We start from the raw sequence: 13,637 nt of genomic DNA on the forward strand, positions 1-13,637 counted from the left end.
AGGTGTGTCATCCAAACATTAGTCATTTGAGTTTATACTGGTGTTTATGATGATATAGTATCCTGTGCTGCTTTTTTAAAAAACGTGAAATCGCATTGTATTTCTTTGTGATATGCTTAGGATACCGTAAACCGCTTAGGGATTGCTTTAAAGTATGAAGCAGACTACAGTGGTGCCCTGCAAGACGAACGCCTCGCAAGACGGAAAACCCGCTAGACAAAAGGGTTTTCCGTTTTGGAGGCGCTTCGCAAAACGAATTTCCCTATGGGCTTGCTTCGCAAGATGAAAATGTCTTGCGAGTTCCTGCGGATTTCCCCCCTTTACCCCCCCTCTTCCTAAGCCGTTAAGCCGCTTATCAGCTGATCCGCTGATAAGCCGCTTATCAGCTGATCCGCTAAAAGCCGCTAAACCGCTAATAGCGCTAATCCGCTAAGCTGTCAATGGGCTTGCTTCGCAAGACGAAAAAACCGCTATACGAAGAGCCTCACGGAACGGATTAATTTCGTCTTGCGAGGCACCACTGTATAAAGTGTCAATAAATAAATGTCTCCTGTCACATCCTTTTTGGCCTTGAAGGGCATCCTTCCTCTTTACCCGTCCCATCTTCCCTCTGCCACTCTTGTTCCCAGATGTATCTGGATCTGGCAGAAGCAGAAGAGACTGGCCCCCTTCCTTGACATCTCACTTTCCCCTCCGCCTGAGGTCAAGCGACGGAAGAGGCCCCACTTACCCATTTTGCCATCCTCGACAAAAAGCACGTTGAGGGGAATAAGGCAGCTGAAGTAGAAGACATCAATGTTGTTCTTGACAGCCACCTGCCAGGAAGAGGAAGAAGAAAGAGGGAAAAAGTGATTGGCAACCCGCTTCTCCAATTAAGGGTCACCAAGGGGCGGGGGGAAGAGATGGGGTTTCCTAGGGAAAAAAAACTGAAGGTGGTCTAGGAAATGAGAATTCCCCTCATTTTTAGCACTGAGGAACCCCTTTGGTCTTAACGCTGCACCCCCTTTTCCAGTGCTTTTTTCCTGGGGAGACACAGGGGTACACATGCCCCTAAACATTTTGTTAATCCGAGTTTGGCCTCATTGAGGTGCAGTATTTCAATATGAGTAGGAAAATGAGAGTACCCATAAACATTTTTAAGAAAAAAAGCACTGCTCTTTTCACTTAATGTGTCTCTGCATCCTCCACTAAATAAATCCTAAACAATCATAGGGTCGTAGAATAGGAAGGGACTCCAGGGGTCATTCAAACCAACCCCCTGAAATGCAGGAATCACAGCTGAAGAATCCCTGACAGATGACCATCCAGCCTCTGTTTAAAAACCTCAAGTGAAGGAGAGCAGTTCAGTTGGGGTTTCTGTTTCCATGGAAAAGGAAATAGCTGGGTGACAAGAGCACCTGCTTGGCATGCAGAAGGGACCAGTCACCAGTGAGTAGTGAGAAGTAGTGAACTAAGTAGCAGGCCAAGTGTCTAACTCAATACAGTGGTACCTCGGGTTACATACACTTCAGGTTACAGACTCCGCTAACCTAGAAATAGTACCTCGGGTTAAGAACTTTGCTTCAGGATGAGAACAGAAATCGTGCTCTGGCGGCACGGCAGCAGCAGGAGGCCCCGTTAGCTAAAGCGGTGCTTCAGGTTAAGAACAGTTTCAGGTTAAGAAAGGACCTCCGAAATGAATTAAGTACTTAACCCAAGGTACCACTGTACAAGGAAGCTTTCCTGTGTAACTGCCCTTGGTGTCCGTAGTCAAAGCAACCCTGCCCACCCTCCAGACTCCCTGCCTGGTGGAGGGCAGTGTTGAAGTTCAATTATTGTTTGTGGCCAATGGCCATTACAATATAAACACAAAACACAGAGACAAGCAGAGCAGTGGGAAACAATGGATAAACTCAACTCTGATGGAGTTACCTATTTGCCTTCCCTGATACGGAAGCAGAAACAAGAAGTCTCATTGGAAAACCGTCCCTAGGCAAAGCCCTGGTATGGGGATATGTTGCCACTGGAAAGTTTTTGCATGGATCCAACATGGCGGGAGCCGATTGGCAACAATTAACTCCGTGGGGATATTGCCTTTGAGTTATCGCAGGTCCGACGAGTAAGAAAGGGGGACTGGAGGGATCCTTAAAAGCACTGCCCAATAAGCCTGCATGACATCCCTGACAAAATACATGTGAAACATCTTCTAGTTCAATTTGAAAAACTGGGTTCCAGCCATGGCTGGTTTCTGCCAGGGGCACACAGCAACTGGCCGGTGTTTTGCTTTGAACCATTTCACCCTAAAGTACATAAACGCTCTATCCAAACAGCTGCATGCTATGTTTGTGGATCGATTCTGCTCTGCAGCGAGGCATGGCCAAACCCAAGCGCATCACAGATATGCCACTGTCTGAGGTTGCGGCTCTCTGGCAACTGCGGCAGCAGCTGTAGCCGTCAGGGGCCTCCGCTGTCCACTCTTCCCCCTCCCCCAAGCCAGCCTGCTATTTTGCTCGATGCTGACGGCTCTCAGTAGACGGAAGTGAGATGCCAGAGAAGGAAAGGCGAGCTTCAGTGGCTACCGTGAGTGTCAGGAACACCAGCCATTAGGGAATATAGCTGTGTATACATTGGGGGGAGATCTGCATCTGAGTGTGATCACAACCTCTTGTAACCCCCTTACGGTTTCTCTTTCTCAGTGGAGACTAACTGTCCCCCCTCTCTAGGGTGAGGAATAGGTTTTATCCCCATTACGGGAGTGTCTCCAAACGAGCAGGGAGCTGCCCTCTATTAGAGCATTTTTACTCCACGCATCAGCCAAAAAGGTTTCCAGAGCAGCTTGCATACAATCCTTTAAAACAAGACAGTGTCTGCTAATGGCAGGGGATGATGGGAGATCAGAGCCCAGCAACATCCAGAGCAGCGGTTCTCAACCTGTGGGTCCCCAGATGTTGTTGGACTACAACTCCCATCATCCCTGAGCTCTGGTCTTGCTAGCTAGGGGTGATGGGAGTTGTAGTTCAACAACATCTGGGGACCCACAGGTTGAGAAAGGCTGATCCAGAGGATCACGGATTCCACACTTTATCAGACTTGGTCAACGCACCCCTAATTATGCTCTAAACCAGGGTTTCCCAAACTTGGGTCTCCAGATGTTTTTGGACTATAATTGCCATCATCCCTGACCACTGGTCCTGCCAGCTAGGGACGATGGGAGTTGTAGTCCAAAAACAGCTGGAGACCCAAGTTTGGGAAACCCTGCTCTAATCAACTCCCCATTATCCCTACTTCTGGCAGCTCTCTACTGCCAACTATGCACTGGGTGGAATACTGTGATGCCCTCTATGTTGGGGCTACTCTTGGTTGGTCCAGGGCAGGGGTCTGCAACCCGCGGCTCCGGAGCTGCATGTGGCTCTTTTACACCTTTGCCGCGGCTCCGGGGCGGATACTAGCGAAGGGAGGAGGCGCATTGTGCGCCCCGACACTCCCCACTGTGGTGGGCGCTGTACTGGCTGTGACGTCGCATGGGGGCGGTGCGTGCGTTAGTCACGCACCGTCCCGACGTCACCTTCCCGCCCGCTACATTGTAAGGGGCATGTACGCTGGTCACTGCATTGAAAGGGGGCATGTACGCTGGTCCCTGTTTTGAAGGGGAGTGAAGAACACACACACAAAAAAAAGATAACTTGTTAATTTAACGTTTATTTCTATGAGGAGGAGTAATTCTGAGGGGTCAAACAAAGAAATAATAAAAAGTGACAAAAAAGTTATTTTTATAATGATGAGTTTTGCGGCTCCCAGTTTTTTTTCCTTTGGAAATGGGTCCAAGTGGCTCTTTTTGTCTTAAAGACTGCAGACCCCTGGTGCAGGGGCTGCAGCTAGTGCAGAATGTGGCAGATAGGCTGCTTGTGGTGGCAAACTCCTGCCAGCGTAGGACACTTTGCTTACAGGATTTGCTCTGGCTGCCAATCTGTTACCAGACCATGCTCAAGGGGTTGGTACTGGCATATAAGGCCTTATACAGCTCAGAACCAGGTTAGTTGAGCCTTATCCAGGAGGTTCCAGAGATCTTGGAAGCGGTAAAGTAGTACAGTGGTGCCTCGCAAGACGAAATTAATTCGTTCCGCAAGTCTCTTTGTCTTGCGAGTTTTTCGTCTTGCGATGCACGGTTTTCCATAGGAATGCATTGAAAATCAATTAATGCGTTCCTATGGAAACCGCCTTCCCCCGACCTCTTCTGGCGGGCGGCATTTTAAAATCGCCCGGGACAGCGACTTCTCCGCTGTCCGGGCGATTTAAAAGCCCCTGGGAAGGCAAGCAGGGGGGACAAAGACTTTTGCCCCCCCGCCTGCCTTCAGAAGAGGTCCAGGACAGGCTTCGCGGCCCCGCCGCCCGGCTTCGGGACGTCGTTCCGATGCCAGGCGGCGGGGGGAGGCTTTCCCGCCCCGAAGCCGGGCGGCGGGGGAAGGCGTTCCCGCCCCGCCGCTCGGCTTCGGGACATCGTTCCGATGCCGGGCGGCGGGGGGAGACTTTCCCGCCCCGCCGCCCGGCTTCAGGACATCGTTCCGATGCCAGGCGGCGGGGGGAGGCTTTCTCGCCCCGCCGCCCGGCATCGGGACGATGCCCCGAAGCCGGGCGGCGGGGGGAGGCTTTCTCGCCCCGCCGCCCGGCATCGGGACGATGCCCCGAAGCCGGGCGGCGGGGGGAGGCGTTCCCGCCCCGCCGCTCGGCTTCAGGACATCGTTCCGATGCCGGGCGGCGGGGGGAGACTTTCCCGCCCCGCCGCTCGGCTTCGGGACATCGTTCCGATGCCGGGCGGCGGGGGGAGGCGTTCCCGCCTCGCCGCCCGGCATCGGGGCATCCTTCCGAAGCCCGGCGGCGGGAGGAGGTGTCCCCGCCCCGCCGCCAGGCTTCGGAGGAGGTCCGAGGACAGCGGGGAAGACGAGCTGCGCTTCCCCACTGTCCCGGAGATTTCCCTATGGGCTGTCGTCTTGCGAAGCAAGCCCATAGGGAAATTCGTCTTGCGAAGCGCCTCCAAAACGGAAAACCCTTTCGTCTAGCGGGTTTTCCGTCTTGCGAGGCGTTCGTCTTGCGGGGCACCACTGTACCTCGGGTTACATATGCTTCAGGTTACATACGCTTCAGGTTACAGACTCCGCTAACCCAGAAATATTACCTCGGGTTAAGAACTTTGCTTCAGGATGAGAACAGAAATTGTGTGGCGGCAGCAGGAGGCCCCATTAGCTAAAGTGGTGCTTCAGGTTAAGAACAGTTTCAGGTTAAGAATGGACCTCCAGAACGAATTAAGTACTTAACCCGAGGTACCACTGTATTTTGGAGTAGGGCCTTCAGTGTGGCTGCCCCTGCTTTGTGGAACAGCATCCCTGTTAAGATACAAAAGGCACCCACTCTGTATTTTCCAAAAATATTTGAAGCCATTTTGGTTCCGAAAGGCTTTCCCAGCTGGTTAAAGGCGTGTTTGCTAGAAGTCCCCACTTGTTGACATGTTAGTCTTGTTTTAAAAGCGTAGATTGTTTTAAAACTGTTTTTCCTCTTGTGTAAATCACCTTGAGGTGGCAGTTTAGAAGGTGATTAATAGATTTTACCATAATAAAAATAAATCGCCTCCCCTCCTGGAGTTTCTCTCTTGGCCCAAAAAACTAGCTCCGGGATTTTGGAATGCTGAATTTCTGCACCAAGTAAAACTGACACGTGCTACTGCCACCCTTTGGAGGAGGGGCGCCAGCCAGAAAGCAGAACGCTCTTGTGAGCTGCACTTGTGTTTTAAGAGCGTGCCAAGTGCCAGGTGGCTCAAGAAGCAGCTAAGCATGTCGAGCGAAGAAAATGTTCCAAATTCGAACATTCCACCGACAAACGTCAATACAACAGGCACAAGCTGAGTCAGAAGGGTGGCCTGCCTCCCTGGAAAGAGCTCTCGAGAAAAGATCTGGGTCCCAAAGGCCGTTCTCTGAAACAGGGACATAAATTGAGCAACAGGGCGTAAGAACGTAAACAGAGAGCCCTGCGGCACCAAGCCAGTTACCCATCTAGTCCAGCATTCTGTTCCCCAGAGTGACCAAGCAGATGCCCTAAAGGGAAACCAGCAAGCAGGGTCTCAATATAAGAGCCCTCTCACCTTCTGAAACTGGTATTCAGAAGCATTGCTGCCTCCAGCCATGGAGGCAGAGCATAGCCATCCAGGCTAGTAGCCTGGCTGATAGCCTTCTCCTCCATGAATTTGTCCCAACCTTTTTTCATGGAACTGGAGATTTGGAAGGAACCCCAAGGGTCATCTAGTCCAACCCCCTGCAATGCAGGGATCTCAGCTAAAACAGACCAGAGCCAGGGTGTTTTCAGCTGCGGCCCCGATCTGGTGGAACGCTCTCTCACAAGAGACTAGGGCCCTGCGGGGCTTGACATCTTTCCGGAAGGCCTGCAAGACGGAGCTGTTCCGCCAGGCCTTTGGCCAAGACACAGTCTGACCCCCTCTCTCCTTCTGTAATCCTCATAGAACTCTAACCCACTGGTTGCCATTAATTTGATTCTGAATTGATTTTAGAATGCATTTTAATTAATTGGCTTTGTGATTTTATGTACACTGTGCTATTTTCACTTGTTGTTAGCCGCTCTGAGCCCAGCTTTGGCCGGGGAGGGCAGGATACAAATAAAATTTTATTTTTATTATTTATTTTTATTATTCATGGCAGGTGGCCATCCAACCTCTGCTTAAAAAGATAAACAACTACCTGACATTCAGAAGACATCTTAAGGCAGCCCTGTTCAGGGAAGTTTTTAACGTATGATTTTACTTTATTTTTGGTTTCTATGGAAGCCGCCCAGAGTGGCTGGGGAGGCCCAGCCAGATGGGCGGGGTATAAATAATAAATTATTATTATTATTATTATTATTATTATTATTATTATTATTATTATTATTATTATTATTATTGCAGGGCTGTTGTGAGCATACGTGGGCTAGGAAGAAAGACAAAGGGAGAAACAAAGGAAAAACCCCTTCTGAGATGGCGTTCCCACCTTTTCCTTTGCCGTGCCTAGAGCAGGCAAGAAACCTCCTACCAGTAGTGAAGGCAGGAAGTAGATATGGAATTATAGGGTTGTCCTGCCTCTGATGCATTCCTCAAAAGTTTAACTTCCTGCCAGTGATGAGATGGGCGGAGACAACCCACATTACGGATCCTGTTTCTTCCCTACAGGAGAACCAAAATTCAGAGGCCTCGCCCGCCGCCTGCTAAAATTTGCCCACAATGTCTGCAAAACTCTAGGCAACTAGGATTCAGAGGTAGGCAGCCTGAACCATGAGGTTCATTGCAGGTGTATTATTTGGGGCCTGTCAGGATGTTTTCAGCTCCAACCCCTCCCCATCTTCCCCAAAGACATACATGCACCTCTAGGCACCAAAGCAACAGCTTCCAAGCGCCGAGGCTGCTATTTCGAGCCACCTGCCTGAAGGTTCATTAATAAACCATGAAGACACCAGAGAGAACGGCTGAAAGGAGAAGCTGGCACCTTAAGCAGTTAATTAACCTTGAATTTTGTCACCGGGCGAAACCTCCACAGGTATCTGGTGCCTCTGCACTGGCCCCAATCAAGTCACACAACCAAACAGAGAGCTGGATCTGACAAGACAGGCGAGTTGCGGCCCCCAAACCCAGAGATGTGCTTTGGTCGCTGCTGCGTCTCACATTTAAATTTAATTTGCTTTATTTACTTCATCATGTTTATATACTGCTCAATGGTAACAGAAAGAACGAAACAAAAGAAATGTCCGGGCGGAGGAGAATCCAAAGTTGGAAACAACTATTTAAAGCAGTGGCATGCGGGTGTGGCAGGAAGATTCAAGGACAATCAATGAAACATTTGAGTCTAGTATAGTTTAGTAAAAAAAAATTGCTTTACAGTGGTACCTCGGGTTAAGAACTTAATTCGTTCCGGAGGTCCATTCTTAACCTGAAACTGTTCTTAACCTGAAGAACCACTTTAGCTAATGGGGCCTCCCGCTGCCGCTGCTGCACGATTTCTGTTCTCATCCTGAAGCAAAGTTCTTAACCTGAAGAATTATTTCTGGGTTAGCGGAGTCTGTAACCTAAAGCGTCTGTAACCTGAAGCGTCTGTAACCCGAGGTACCACTGTATTTGCCGACTATGAATAGGTATCTTTTCAAAACGAGAGCGAGACCATCAAGTGAAGTCCTTCCTTCTGCCTGTGCCAAGCATCACCAAACAAAGTCACTGGATAACCCCAGGTTCCAGGTCAAGGAGAGCCAACGCAGTGCTTGCTACGTATTGGTGGATGCCCATCAGAACCGACCAATGGCCATGCTTGGCAGGGGTTGATGGGAGTTCCGTCAATGTGTGGTTAGCTTGTTGTCAACCCTATTCTAGTTTGACCAGAGCAGGAAGGAGAGAAAGCTTGCCTTGTTCCCCAGATGGTGCTTCAAAAAGCTTAAAGATTCTGCTACGATTCCCCCTCTGCAAACCCCAGACATCCCAGGCTCTTCTCCCCCCGCCAATGCCCCTTCCCCAATTCTCCTCCACCCGTGCCCCACTCCACACCTGGAGGTTGTTGAGAGGCTCCATCTTCATGACTGGTCCCAGGGTGTTGAGAGGAAGAGACACATCGATGCTCTGGTTTGGCATCAAAGGGGTGTGGATGGCCAGCGGGGTGCTGGGGATGACCCCAAAACTGGGGAAAGAAGATGAAAGGCTCAGAGAAAGAAGGCAGAGGATCTCTCTCTTTCTGAGGTAGGGGGAAGAGACGGAAAAAACTGCTTTTCTGGATGAGGGTGGTTGGGGTGGTCTGCTAGTCTAGCATTCATTGTTGAACAAATATAATAAATCATCATCAACAACAACCACCGGCCAGCCAGATGCCTCTGGAAAGCTCACAGGAAGGGCCAGAGACACGGACAGAGAAACACGTCATCCCATTAAGAACAAACAAGCTTGCAGAGCGTTCCACTTGCAAGATTTAATGTTTCACAAATAGCTGTACAACATGGTCCCACATCAGGTAGAAGTCCCCGAATCTATGGCACATGTACTCCTGCACTGCAATTTCTATTCTGATCTGGAAAGAGAAATTTACCCTCCTCTGACTCCCCCTCTTGCCAGGTAATCCGGATCAAAGACTGGCAATCAGAACTGGTTTATCCAGTAAGGTCTCATATATTTCTGGACTAACTTTTTCCCTCATTGGGCATAGGAAGTCAAAGGACAGGCTGAATTACTTTAGTTAGATAAAACTGCATATATATAATTTATGTTAATCAAAATGTAATTTTCACTTTTAGCCATGTACATAATAAAACTGTGCCAATCAGTTGTGCTTCAAGCCTTGTGCCCATTTTATTACTGTATTGTCCCGTAAGAGCTATTTAATAATAATAATAATAATAAATTTTATTTATATCCCGCCCTCCCCAGCCGAAGCCGGGCTCAGGGTGGCTAACAACACTAAAACAGTGCAACATTATAAAAACATTATAAAAATTAATTAAAATCAAAATTGATGGCAACCATAAACTAAAGTTTTGTAAAGATTGCCAAAGGAGGGAGTCAGGCTGCACCCTGACCAAAGGCCTGGTGGAACAGCTCCGTCTTGCAGGCCCTGCGGAAAGATGTCAAGTCCCGCAGGGCCCTTGTCTCTTGTGACAGAGCGTTCCACCAGGTTGGAGCCGCAGCCGAAAAAGCCCTGGCTCTACTTGAGGCCAGCCTAACCTCTCTGGACCTTAAAGATGTTTTTATTTGAAGACTGTAAGTTCCTCTGTGGGGCATACCAGGAGAGGCGGTCCCATAGGTATGAGGGTCCTAGGCCGTATAGGGCTTTGAAGGTTAAAACCAGCACCTTAAACCTGATCCCGTACTCCACCGGGAGCCAGTGCAGCTGGTATAGCACCGGATGAATGTGATCTCACAGCGAAGACCCCGTAAGGAGTCTCGCTGCAGCATTCTGCACCCGCTGGAGTTTCTGGGTCAGTCTCAAGGGCAGCCCCACGTAGAGCGAGTTACAATAATCCAGTCTGGAGGTGACCGTCGCGTGGATCACAGTGGCTAGGTCAGGGCGAGAGAGGTAAGGAGCCAACTGCTTAGCTTGGCGGAGATGAAAAAATGCCACCTTTGTTATAGCTGCAATCTGTGCCTCCATGGAGAGGGAGGTATCGAAGATTACACCCAAACTCTTAACGGACGGTGCTGGCACTAATTGCACCCCCGCAAGAGATGGGAGTTGCCCCCTCAATCCCATATCGTCCCGTCCCAGCCAGAGGACCTCTGTCTTCGAAGGATTTAACTTCAACCGGCTCCCACGTAACCATCCAGCCACAGCTTCCAAGCATCTGATCAGTGTGTCTGGGGCCGAGTCAGGATGGCCATCCATCAACAGATAGAGTTGGGTGTCATCAGCATACTGATGGCAGCCCAGCCCAAACCTCCGGACAAGCTGGGCGAGGGGGCGCATAAAGATGTTAAAAAGCATCGGGGAGAGTATCGCACCCTGGGGCACTCCACACACCAAGGAGTGGCGGGATGACAATTCCCCCCCAAGCGCCACCCTCTGTCCTCGACCAGAGAGAAACGAGCGCAGCCATTGAAGGACTGTGCCCTGGATCCCCACGTCGGCAAGGGGGTGGTCCAGGAGTTCGTGATCAACCATGTCAAAGGCTGCTGACAGGTCTAGAAGAATCAGCAGCCCTGACCCGCCTCGATCCAGCTGCCTGCGGAGATCATCTGTTAGGGCGACCAGAGCCGTCTCGGTCCCATGACCAGCGCGGAAGCCGGACTGGAATGGATCCAGAGCCGATGTTTCATCCCAAAACCTACCAAGCTGTTCAGCAACCGCTCTCTCAATCACCTTACCCAGGAATGGAAGATTCGAAACCGGGTGGAATTGGATAGATCTAAGGGATCTAATGATGTTTTCTTTAAAAGCGGGCGCACCACTGCCTCCTTCAGTTCCCTTGGGAATGTCCCGGTGCCAAGGGACAAATTGATGATATCCCCCAGGGGGGCCCGCACCTCGTCTGGACACGCTCTTATCAGCCAGGACGGGCACGGGTCAAGAGGACAAGTGGTGGGCTTTCCAGCTCGGAGGAGTCTGTCCACATCGGCTGGGGATATCTGGTCAAAGTGGTCCAATACTGGACCCGAGGACAGTCGAGGGGCCTCCAGTTCCTTTATTGTATCCAAATTGGCAGGGAGGTCATGGCGGAGCAACAGGACCTTCTCCGCAAAAAAGCTCGCAAATTCCTCACAGCTGTGTGTCAAATTGTTATTTAAATTTGGCTGTCCTTTGAGGGATGTTAAAGACCGAATTATACTAAATAATTGCGCCGGGCGAGAGCTAGCGAATGCAATGGAGGCCGAGAAGTAGGACTTCTTAGCGGCCTTCACTGCCATCTTGTAGGTTTTCATGAAAACCCTATAAGATGTTCTTGAAGCTCCATCACGGGCACCCCGCCACACTCGCTCTAGCCGTCTGAGGTCCCGCTTCATATTCTGGAGCTCCTCGGTAAACCAGGGAGCCCCGTTTCTGCGGGGTCGCAGAGGGCGCTTAGGTGCGATCTCATTGATGGCTGCCAGGAGCTGGGTATTCCAGCCCTCAACAAGCTCAGTCAATGAGTCGCCAGGGGGAGAAAGGTCCCGCAAGGCTTGACGGAATCTATCAGGGTCCATCAGCCTCTGCAGGCGAGCCCAAATCGGCTCGCCACCTAAGCAGGGTGGGGGTGGAACGTCAATCCTGGCTTTCAGAGCATAGTGATCAGACCATGGCACCTTCATTGAAGGAAACATGATCACATCTATACTGACGCCAAAGATCAAATCCAGTGTGTGGCCTGCTTCATGTGTGGGGCCCGAAACAAACTGGGAGAGCCCTAGTGTCGCCATGGAAGACACCAGGTCCAGAGCCTGTGAGGAGGGAGTGGCATCAGCATGGATGTTGAAGTCCCCCAATACCAATAGGTTAGGGAACTCCAAGGCCCAGCCGGCCACCGCCTCCAATAGGCCTGACAGGGTGGCTGCTGGTGCGCTAGGTGGCTGGTACACCAGCCAGACAGCCAAGCTCACCTTGGAGCCCCACACTAAGCCAGCACATTCAATGCCGGGGATCGATGGCGATGGTAGAGCCCTGAAAGAACAATCTTCCCGGATTAATAATGCCACCCCTCCCCCCCGGCCCACAGTCACAGAGAAGCACCCCTCTGAGTTCTTCCTGTATCTTGTAATGGGGAGCCTCTTTGCTAGCAGAAGAGAACTTTCTAGAGGTTTAAACTGTAAGTTAATATTGTCTCCTGTGAAAAGACTGAGGAGAGCCAGCTCCGGATGCTTAGAGACATTTAGTCCAGTAATTGTTTTTATTCTTGTTTTTACTGTTGTTGTCTGTGTTTTTAATATCTCTTTTTATACCCTTTTAATTCTGTTAGTATTTAATTACATTGTCCTTTCTATGCTAGCTTGTTCTATTTTATCTGTGTAATCTGCCCTGAGTCCTGGACTTTCTCCCAGAACCAAGCTGCTTTCCCACGTGCCCACTGTGTGCGTTGATTAGTTTTGCCCTGTATTAATAATTTTAATAATTTTGCTATTTCTACCCCACCCATCTGGCTGGCGTCTTAAAGATCACCAAACTGACGGAGCGGCACAAAGCAAACATGAGAAATACTAGTTTTCTCAGGGGGAAAAAGACTCAACCATCACCAAATGCCGGCAGGGTACAGCATGGAGAGAGGGATGACTCCTGCCACCCCTGGAGAAGAGGCAAAAGGCTTCAGAGGACCTGCCTGATCCTTCCAGGAGGAGACGTCATCCTTATCAGGAATGCCCTCCAGCAGCATCAGGCAAACAGACTCCAGGCAACCACACCCGTCACTCAGCGGCCTTACCTGTTCTTGTTAAACTGAATGGCAAAGTCCGTCATGTGCTGCAAAGCTTTGTTGGTGAAGCTCATGTCCATGTAGATGTGCCCTTGCCGGTGACTGAAGGTGCCAGAGATCTCCAGGCCTTTGGCTTTCACGGCCGGCAGCCACACCTGAAAGGTTATCAGGGAAACCGTGGTCAGTGTCAAATGGGGCTGGGCCTGGAGAGATGCTTACGTCCTGCCTTCTCCATTTCAAAGGCAGCTAGCCTCAGCAATTAAAAAGTAATCAGGTTCTGATGGCTGATGAAATCATCTTTGGATGGTTGAAAGAATCAGGGGTTTTTTATTTTAAAAAAATCAACTTTCACGGGGTAGCCCAGCATAGAGTTCAAACCTGAGGACTTCCTGCCATTAACAGGAACATTGTTAAGAGAGGTGCCAAAGCACCAATAGAATTATTGGATGAATTTCCTGGGGCAGGGAGTTCCGCAGCCTGGGTGTTGCAACAAAGAAGGCTCTTTCAAGAAGGTGCCTTAAGACCTTCTTAAGGTGCATTGTGGGGGGGGAGGGGCCTCCCGTGCTGACCTGAGCAAATGGGGCAGGAAGGCACAAGAGGAGGCCATCAAGAGTGCAGAAGATGGAGCAGACTCGCTCTCTTGTTGCTCCAGAGGGCAGGATTAGAACCAGTGGCTGGAAATGGCAGGGAAGTAGATTTTGGCAACACGTATGGGGAAGCTTCCTAGCAGTGAGGGCTGTTGGGCAATTGAATAGGCTGCCTTGGGTGGTGGT

At 50.3% G+C, this 13,637-nt stretch overlaps 1 protein-coding gene across 2 annotated transcripts in view; it reads right to left on the reverse strand.

The window, feature by feature from the left end:
• AP2B1 (adaptor related protein complex 2 subunit beta 1) overlaps positions 1 to 13,637 on the reverse strand; it is a 60,340-nt gene that overhangs the window by 10,304 nt on the left and 36,399 nt on the right. For both annotated transcript variants that reach the window (XM_081843497.1, XM_081843496.1), the window contains 3 exons: positions 12,874 to 13,019; positions 8,549 to 8,678; positions 731 to 815 (listed from right to left, as the gene is read on the reverse strand). In XM_081843497.1, the coding sequence (XP_081699623.1) occupies positions 731 to 815; positions 8,549 to 8,678; positions 12,874 to 13,019 (361 nt within the window). The remainder of the gene's footprint in view (positions 1 to 730; positions 816 to 8,548; positions 8,679 to 12,873; positions 13,020 to 13,637) is intronic.

This window comes from Podarcis erhardii (genome assembly GCF_964252035.2).
Source record: "Podarcis erhardii genome assembly, chromosome: 16".
NCBI classification, from domain to species: domain Eukaryota; kingdom Metazoa; phylum Chordata; class Lepidosauria; order Squamata; family Lacertidae; genus Podarcis; species Podarcis erhardii.